A 9,356-nucleotide genomic window follows, 5' to 3' on the forward strand; every position below is an offset into this window, starting at 1 on the left:
TAAATGAATGCATTTAGCAGACACTTTTATCCAAAGCGACTTACAGTGCATTTAGGCTAACATTTTTTACCTAACATGTGTTCCCTGGGAATTGAACCCACAACCTTTTGTGCTGCTAACACAATGCTCTACCACTGAGCCACAAGAACACATAATAATAACATTATAATAAGCTGTGCCATAAAAGCTCAACATACATAGACTACCTCTGATCGCTTGTCCTTTTGCAGATGTTCCTTAACATATAAGTTTAAAAAGATTTAAGTCTCCCTAGTGTTTTTTCCTTGTGTCATTCTGTACGTCTGATTTGAAATCATTTAGGACACTGGATTGCACTATGATCGTTATCTCAGAGAGGTTATTGATTTCCTGGAAAAGGACCCACATTTCAGAGAGAAACTTCATAACACAGACATGGACGACATCAAGGTATTGCACTGCTTTACTTCCCAGTTCTACTTTGCAGAGGCTTAATCGGATTATCTAAACACCCCATTGCTTTCCTCTCATTCTCTGTTTGGCGAAAACAGCAAGGGAAACTGGCTAAAGAGTTGGACTTTGTCAGCCATCACGTGCGAACTAAACTTGATGAACTAAAGAGACAAGAAGTGAACAGACTGCGCACCCTAATCAAAGTCAAACAAGACATGAACGGAGAAAAGGGTATCAAAGGCAGCACTTTACAAGCTAATCTGTTTCTGATATCGTTTTGTGGCTCACATTTGCAGTAGAGCCTATTGTGAAATGTCCTCCACCATCTTGTTTCTTTGTTTCATTTACCATCGCCAGGCTCACAGAGCGAAGATGTTTCAAGGATATAGAATGTTGTGTCTGAGAGTGTCATTCATCAAACTCTACATATCACAGTTTACTTTATAAACCTGGAACTCTGGCCTGCTGCAAAGACAAGAAACGTCAAGAAAAATGAGATGCTCTTCATTTTTTTCCCTTAAGGTATGACAGTGGACCACCAAGCACTTCTGAAACAGTTTGAACATCTGAATCACATGAATCCATATACATTCGAAGTGGAAGACTTGGATCGTCTCATTAAATCGGTAGGTTTAATCCAACACTCACAATTGTCACACATTTTCATTCAGGGGCCAAAATGACCTTTTTGGCAGGTGAAATAAGAAAATGTACTACCCATAAATATTTTTATTTAAATCGTTTTTTTTTTTTTTTTGCCCTGTGATAATGTAAATTTGATTTAGCTGCTTCTCCTAGCATATTTCTGATCAAAATGCAGATCATTTTGTCTCTGTGTATATGCACATGTCATAAAAAGGAATTGCTAATATGTATTATATGTATATATAATGCCACATGTCACAATACAACAAGTGCTACACAAGTGCAGTTTTTTCTGCCATAAACTGCCATAAACTGTCTGCCCTTTTTTGTGAAATTTTGTATCCGTTCGACAAACTTGCATAACCCCAGAACAAATGTTTGGGTGGAGTGAGGGAAAGAAACAGAAGCCATTCACCTTATTAGAAATCAGTGTACCATCAGAATGGTTTTAAAACTGTTAAGGTAAAAAAACTGAGTTGCTTTAAGTGCCCAAAATTAATTTCAGATGATCAATTAAAAGCAAAAAATGTTTTGTGTTTGATTTGCACATGTCACTGCATCAGTGAGGGTCAACAGTCTTATCATGTATTGTTCGTCAAGTACAATTCAAAATGATTTTCCTTTGTTGAATGGTAGGGATGTAACGATTAATAGCAAGCCGGTTGAAAATCAATTCAAGTATGTGATGGGAGTTTATATGAATGCATGTCTGAAGGGAACTTACTGAATTTAGAAAAAAAATTTAGAGTAATTTTTTTCTTTTCATCTTGCCTCTGTATAATGCATGCATATCAAAGCTCATGAGTGCAGCGCTTCTTTGTTTACAGCAAAAACCAAGGAAACACTTTAAGCGCCACCTGCTGGCAGAGAGTGGAATTGTATCTTGTTCAGCTCGTCTGCCGTTTCTGTTTCATGCAGATATTTTTTATGTGATCAAATCTTTCCTTTTTTGCTTCATATTTCGAAATTATAGAGTCTTATTTAGATTAAAAACTGTTCACGTTGTATGTATGTAGCATCTTTGTTTGGATCATGATTAAAATGCATTTGTTTGCCTACCACTAATTTAAAAATAAAATAAAAATAGTGAATTGAATAGAATCAGGAAATCTAAATCGTGAATCGAAATGAATTGTGAGTTGAGTGAATCGGTACATCCTTATTGAATGGAGATCTACTGTATTTAATGATCTTATTGGTCTCCACACATTACATTTTCCTTTCTGCTTGTTTTTTTATTTTGTCAAATCGAGGCCACTAATGACCTGGAAAACTTCGACAAGGAACGACATGAAGACTTCAAGAGGTATGAAATGACGAAAGAACATGAACGCAGGGAACATCTTAAAACACTGGATGAGGAAGAGCGCAAAAAAGAGGAGGAGCACTATGAAGAGATGAAGAAGAAACACGCAGACCATCCCAAAATCAATCATCCTGTAAGCTAAAGACACATTCCTGGAATTAATATAATAATCAAACAAGCTAATTTGTGATATTGAACACTTAATTATTATTTTGTATTATTATTGACTTGCTGAAATTCTCTAATCATTTCTTCCATGTAAACCCCGCCCCTTTCTTACAATCGACTGCAAGCTCATCTTCAATCAGTGTCTCCATCCAATCAACATCCAATGTATAGGTTTGGTCTGTATGTGTGTAAACAGGGCAGTCAAGACCAGTTGAAAAAGGTCTGGGAGGAAGCTGACGGTTTGGATCCCAGCGAATTTGACCCAAAGACATTCTTCAAGCTACACGGTGAGATTACCGAGCCTCTCTGTTCTGAACACTTCGATTATATCATTGCAACAACTGTGACAACTGTTTGATTTCACAGACACTAATGGAGATGGCTACTTTGATGAGCAAGAACTGGAGGCACTGTTTACCAAAGAGGTTCCCCTTAATAATCCTTAATTTCCCTTTAAAACTAGCATTATAGAGTACTTTGAGGATGGCATGGCTTCATGGGGTGCTAAATCTGATGCTTGTGTCCACCCGGTTCAGCTAGAGAAAGTCTATGATCCCACACATGAAGAGGATGACATGATGGAAATGGAGGAGGAGAGACTTCGCATGAGAGAGCATGTGATGAATGAGGTGGGGGCTTCATAGCAGGGGACTGGATCTTTCATTGTGCTACCAATATTATTTCAAATATGGTTCACTGATAATCCTTTTTTTTTTTTTTTGGACTGTCTATAGGTTGACACTAACAGAGACAGGCTCGTTTCACTTGATGAATTTATTATTGCCACAAACAGGAAAGATTTTCTAGAGCCAGATGGATGGGAGGTAATTATTATTATTATTATTTATTTTTTACTTTTGAGGTCAACATGAAACAAAATCTTCCCTATCTGTCAACTGCTTTTCATTGAGACTAGGTTCACTGCTGTTGAAAAGTATGTACATTTTTTTCTTTCCTTTGAAAGAAATGAATACTTTTATTTAGCAAGGACATATTAAATTCACTGAGTGACGATAAAGACGTTTATAATGTTGCAAAATATTTCGGTTTCAAATAAATGCTATTCTATTCCTCAAAGAATCCAGAAAATGTATCATGTTTTTCACAAAAATATTAAGCGGCATGACTGATTTCAACATTGATAATAAGAAGAAATGTTTCTTGAGCAGCAAATCTTATTAGAAAGATTTCTGAAGGGTCATGTGAGACTGAAAACTGGAGTAATGGCTGTTGAAAACTCAGCTTTACCATCACAGGAATAAATTATGTTATTAATTAATTGTTATTTTAAATTGTAATGATATTTAACAATATTACTGTTTTAATTGTAGTTTTGACAAAATGATTGCAAAGTAAATAGGGTGAGCATAAGGGATTTCTTTCAAAAACGTTACAAAAATAGTGTGCATTTCATCAAATTGTTTTCTTGATGTAAAATGTCCTTTGTCTGCTTCCTCTTGAGACTCTGGAACAGAATCCGATGTACACTGAAGAAGAGCTGAGAGAGTTCGAGCAGCATCTGGCTCGAGAGGAGCAAGAGCTGAACCTGAGATCAAGTGAGCTGCTGAAACAGCGAGAGGAGCTGGAGAGACAACAGGAACAGCTTAACGCCCAGAAAATGGAGCTACAACAGGTAGGAGAGAGAGAGAGATTTAAGAGAAACTAATACATTTCACAAAAGTAGATAGGACTCATTTTGGAGCCAGATACTGAGTGAGTTCACAAATTTACAAAGTGTGATTTCCAGACCTGGAAAAGTCATGGAGATTAATAAGGTCCTTGAAATGTCATGGATATTTCTTTGTTCAATATATGTATAATTTTTTTGTCCTGAGGACTTTAAGTCCACCAGGTCATCAAAAATGACTGGAAAAATCATGAAAATTAATCTGTCTGAAAATATAAGAACCACTAAGTTCATGTGTGAACCTTATAAAGCCTGTCAAGAACATGTCCATATTGTATTTTACCCCCAAAATAAAAAGAAATGTTATGCTTAAAGTAGATGAAGCTTATTTCTAGTGACATAATGATTTTTTGTGGCAATATTTTCATATTTATTAAGCACCTTCCCCCATTCACATTACCATTATTAAAATAAATCTCATTATCATTACTGTAATGGGGAAAGGAATTATATAAACTATACTGTAATGGGAAAGCTATTATATAAATTTTTTTGAAGAAAATATATATTACATTGCTCAAAAATGACCGTAAAGCAATTATATTGTTGCGAAATGATTTATATTTCAAATAAATTCCATTCTTTTAAACTTACATTCATCAAAAAATTATTGGGGGAAATGTGTTACGGTTTTCCATGATGTATGGCATAAGAATCTTCTTTTAAAAACCTTTACAAAAATGACACCCTTTTAAATGAGTGTTTATGATATGAAGTTTTGTTGCACTGATTTTATTTTATGCCACTAAAATACTCCGTTTGTAAAACTTAAAAGCTAGTATTTTCTGACCTCAACACTTTCTACCATTCTGATCTTTTCTTTTAGGCGGTAGAGCACATGGGGCGGTTGAAAACGCAGAAAATAGAGCCTCCAGGGCAGGCCAAAGGTCAGTGTGTTTATATTTTGTGGTTAAAGGCATTTTGCCCTGTAAACTGGAACAAAATGTTAATTTTCTATCATTATTTCTCTGTTTTTGTCAAATGCAGTGCCTTCTGCTGTGGAAATACTACCGGGGGACAGTCAGCCTTTGTCACAAGGTCATCAACAAGACCTCCCTGCACATTCTTAGCAGCTCAAGCTCTTCTCGTTGTCTGTAATGTGTTTGTTGTATGTAGTGTCATATTTCCATCCTCACATTCAATTGGACCTTTTACTGTCACTTAGCAAAGACCTTGGCTTTCCTTGAAGTCATCAAACAAATCATTGTGGTGGTATTCTCAAACACTCAAAAAATATATTAAATTAAGGTATCCCAAAACGGGTCGCTGATGTATGTAAATGGTTAACAGAATTCTCTGTTGACAATCACACTTCGGTCCACATTCTCTCATCAAAAGTGCAGATAGTTTGTGATGACAGTGATTGTACTTGAAACTTGAATTTAGCTAAAATAAATGTATTGTTCTTGTAAATGCCATGTTTGCTAAACCTCGTAGGAAACTTTTCTCTTTATATTTAGACATTTTATATTATTTGATTGATTCATGTTAAGTTAAATGTCCCATAATTCAGCATTACTATTGCACGTCACTTCCAATGAAAGTAATATTGGATAGAATATAATATTTTTTTGCTTTAGTTTCACTTGAAAGTCAATCCTAGATTGATTGACAAGGCTCTTTTAATAGAGTTTCTGAAAATGTTGATGAATTACTACTGCACCGTCGTGATTTTTTTTTCCAAGCTGTTTTATTTTAATTGATTATGGTATCATGGTTTTCAACCAGTGTTCTACTGTAAACAATGTATACATTTATAAAATATACAGAAATTTTATTAAGCATAAAATAGGTATGGATTTTTTTTATTATTATTGTTTGAGCATCCTTTGTAATTTCGGATTAAGTGACTGTGCTTTACGATTCTCTACAATGTATTAAATTATCTAAGCTTCAACTGTGTTCTCTATTGATTATCACTTAATTTTGTTTTTTCAAAACATACAAAATCATATCATTCCACTTTAACTAGGATCTATTTTTTGCTGTACGAATCCTTGAACCTTGATAAAAGGTAGTCAATTGACTTCACAGGAGGATATTTATCTGATCCATCACAGCATGAAATGATGGCCTCGTCATCTGGTTGTACAAAGAAGGCCAAAGACTGACGTGTGCCAGAGTCACCTGCAGGGGGCAGCAAAACCCTATGAACCTGAGGGTCAGAATAATAGAGAAGAAATAAGCTTTGCCTGCATTGCGCAATTAAATAAAATGTAATATTAGTGAAGAGACTCACGGCAGACACATAGACATCGCTAGTCCACCTTTGCATCAGGTCTGCTATGTTAATCAGAACTGTTCCAGGAATGCTGGGGGCTGAAATGTACTCACCAGCCCGGTTCAGGACCTGGAGGAGAACAACCCAGAGAGACATGCAGAGACAAAATGACCACACTGAACATGAATCTTTTCTCCTCTTGTCCTATATTTGTATTCACCTGCAGTCCACCCTCTGGACTTTGGAAGACCAAAGTGATACTCCCATAATCAGAGTGTTCACCACAGCGCAGCTGATCTCCCTTCACACATCTGCTGTTCACCGGAGGGTAGTACAGAGCCCGTAATGTTGTTCCATTCACATCACCTTAAAACAACCCACGCTGTAAAGGTCTTGCAGTCCTCCCAGCCATTGACTCACTGCATTTGGATGAAGAAGTAGTGCATTTCAATTTTACTTACTTCCAATGTGTTTATGTGCGCTGAGAAAGGCCTCTGATTCCAGGCCCAAACCAAGAGCCATCAGTCGGAGCACTCTGAGAGAAAGCTCCTTGCAGCGCAGGAAAAATGATACTTGCACATCTCGAAAGTCATCAACTCCTTCTGAAGGCCAACTCTGAACACATTGAGTGGAGTGTTATAAAGTAAGACTTCCTTAAAATATCTTAATGTTATAAAAAACAATTGTGCATATAAAAAAATACTATATATATATATATATATATATATATATATATATATATATATATATATATATATATATATATATATATATATATATATGGGTGTGTGTGTGTATATATATATATATGTGTGTGTGTGTGTGTGTGAATATATATATATATATATATATATATATATATATATATATATATATATATATATATATATATATATATAGTAACTTTTTTACCATTATCGTGGCCCTTTTAGTATAAAACCAACATACAAAGTCATTTCTCAGGAAATATTTCCACTCAAAAAATTATAACTCTTATAAAAGTATAATTTGACTCTGCAGTGAGTAGGCCTACCACTTGAGGAAAGGGGAGAAGACAAGAAACATGTATTTACAATATCCGAGCGCAAAGATGCTGTATTAAACGCCTCCTTCAGATCCCCGGGACGTCGAGGATTCAAACTGTAAAATCGCAGAATATACAACCATTAATTCTCCATCATTCGTGAATTTTTTGCTGTAATGCTTCTGAAGCTGGAAGAGTCTGACATGCCTCTCCGTTTCTACCGAGACCCAGCCGTGGTTTCCATTACACGAGAAACTGCCCCGGCTGAAAGTTCTCTTCATGCTCTCTGGCAAGCAGAAGAACTTCTTTGAAACAACCATAACTTTGTCCACCTAAAACGAAGGACAGAATTATAATAGCCAGCCATCTACGAACTACGAGAACATTTCTCGTAACAAACGTGTAAACAAAAGGACAAACCTCGTCCTGACTGATGCCCGTGTTTTTCAGATAAACAAATCCCACCTCGGTAAAGGCGCTTCTTAGTTCGTCACTTAACTTCTTCAAGTTATCATCAACTGATAAATTTGTATTTCCCAGTTCGTACACGCTGAAATCTATGACAGGTATCTCCATAGTGAGTTATTACTCTTCGAGACAACAACACGACAGTTTTTTTTTTTTAAATCCTTTTGGAAATCCTGAAGAAAATACGTCAAGGATCTTCGCCTCTTTTAACAGTGCAGTTGTTGAGCAATAGAGTCATAAAGGTCAACCACGAGGAGCACATCACTGGACTTCAGCCTTTTCAGTGTCCCCATTCTAATAGTGATGGCCAATTCGTGAACGAATCGTTCAATTTAACCGGTTCTTCTTAGTGAACCGGTTGAACCAGTTCACCAAATCGAACTGAATCGTTTGAAACGGTTCACGTCTCCAATAAACATAAATCCACAAATTACTTAAGCTGTTAACTTTTTTAACGTGACTGACACTCCCTCTGAGTCAGAATAAACCAATATCCCGGGGTAATCCATTTACTCAAACAGTACACTGAATGAAATGCTGTGAAGACCGAACTGAAGATGAACACCGAGCCGAGCCAGATAATGAACAAACACGCCCACTGCTGGAGCAGTTCTCGTTCTCGAGTCAAGAACCGGTTGCTTCGGTGTTCGGATCACCAGTACACTCAACCGAGAATCGTTTCTGTCGGATGCGTCCGATTTGAGAACCGATGAGCTGATTCTCGATCTATTTCGACCTCACTCAGACCGTCACCACGGTCTTACCTTGAATGACGCCATTCCTCCGCCTATCCTCGAGACCAAATATCAACAATGTCAGGTGACTGACCTTAGGGGTTGGCTATATAACATCCAGGTGAACCAACCACTTCCTCTTGCCTTTCTCGCCTCATCTGAGACCGACGCGGTAGAGCGCATTGTTTTTGATTACAGAAGAGATTAGTTTCAATCCGTCACGTTTTGTGCAGGTGCTTAAGTCCCTGAGGATTGCAGTGGTTTTTCTCCTCATTTAAATATTTCGACGTGTCGTTGGAACGCATGTCGGTGAGTATTTCTTTGTTTTCTCTGTTTGTTTTCAGGCATTTGTTGATGGTTCTCAGGTCAGCTGTTCGCAGCAGATGAGAGTTTTCTTTTCCATTTGCTGCGTGTGCGCACGTAGAATGATGGATATATAATTTTCTAAGGAGTTCTGTTCGCAGACGTATTCTGAATGATGAGTATGAAGAGTGATTCGTCACAATCTTTATATTAAATTGTACCTGGTTAATTGTGTTTAACTAATACCAGACATATATATATATATTTTTTTTTTGTGGATTAAGGAAGTGTTCAATTTGATTAATGATCTAGTGATTCGTCACAATCTATTTGTTAATGGCATTTTTGCTTGTTTTTTTTTCAACTAA

The 9,356-nt window shown here is 36.6% G+C and overlaps 2 protein-coding genes across 2 annotated transcripts in view; one reads left to right on the forward strand and one right to left on the reverse strand.

Annotated features, from left to right (window-relative positions):
* Nucleotides 1-6,135, forward strand: part of LOC127934434 (nucleobindin-2-like) — an 8,717-nt gene extending 2,582 nt beyond the window's left edge. The window contains exons 3-13 of the mRNA XM_052531809.1: nt 322-429; nt 531-663; nt 955-1,058; nt 2,331-2,516; nt 2,748-2,838; nt 2,918-2,976; nt 3,088-3,180; nt 3,286-3,375; nt 4,014-4,184; nt 5,065-5,125; nt 5,226-6,135. Coding sequence (XP_052387769.1) covers nt 322-429; nt 531-663; nt 955-1,058; nt 2,331-2,516; nt 2,748-2,838; nt 2,918-2,976; nt 3,088-3,180; nt 3,286-3,375; nt 4,014-4,184; nt 5,065-5,125; nt 5,226-5,308 — 1,179 coding nt within the window. The 3' untranslated portion in view covers nt 5,309-6,135. The remainder of the gene's footprint in view (nt 1-321; nt 430-530; nt 664-954; nt 1,059-2,330; nt 2,517-2,747; nt 2,839-2,917; nt 2,977-3,087; nt 3,181-3,285; nt 3,376-4,013; nt 4,185-5,064; nt 5,126-5,225) is intronic.
* Nucleotides 6,028-8,644, reverse strand: LOC127934060 (uncharacterized). The gene is made up of 7 exons (XM_052531242.1): nt 7,904-8,644; nt 7,691-7,815; nt 7,533-7,599; nt 6,921-7,074; nt 6,680-6,825; nt 6,478-6,588; nt 6,028-6,393 (listed from the first exon to the last, which is right to left on the reverse strand). Exons 1-7 carry the CDS (start codon nt 8,057-8,059, stop codon nt 6,214-6,216), a joined length of 939 nt encoding a protein of 312 aa, XP_052387202.1. The 5' UTR covers nt 8,060-8,644; the 3' UTR covers nt 6,028-6,213.
* Between the last annotated feature and the right edge of the window lie 712 nt (nt 8,645-9,356).

The sequence above is a fragment of the Carassius gibelio genome, chromosome A18, assembly GCF_023724105.1.
Source record: "Carassius gibelio isolate Cgi1373 ecotype wild population from Czech Republic chromosome A18, carGib1.2-hapl.c, whole genome shotgun sequence".
NCBI classification, from domain to species: domain Eukaryota; kingdom Metazoa; phylum Chordata; class Actinopteri; order Cypriniformes; family Cyprinidae; genus Carassius; species Carassius gibelio.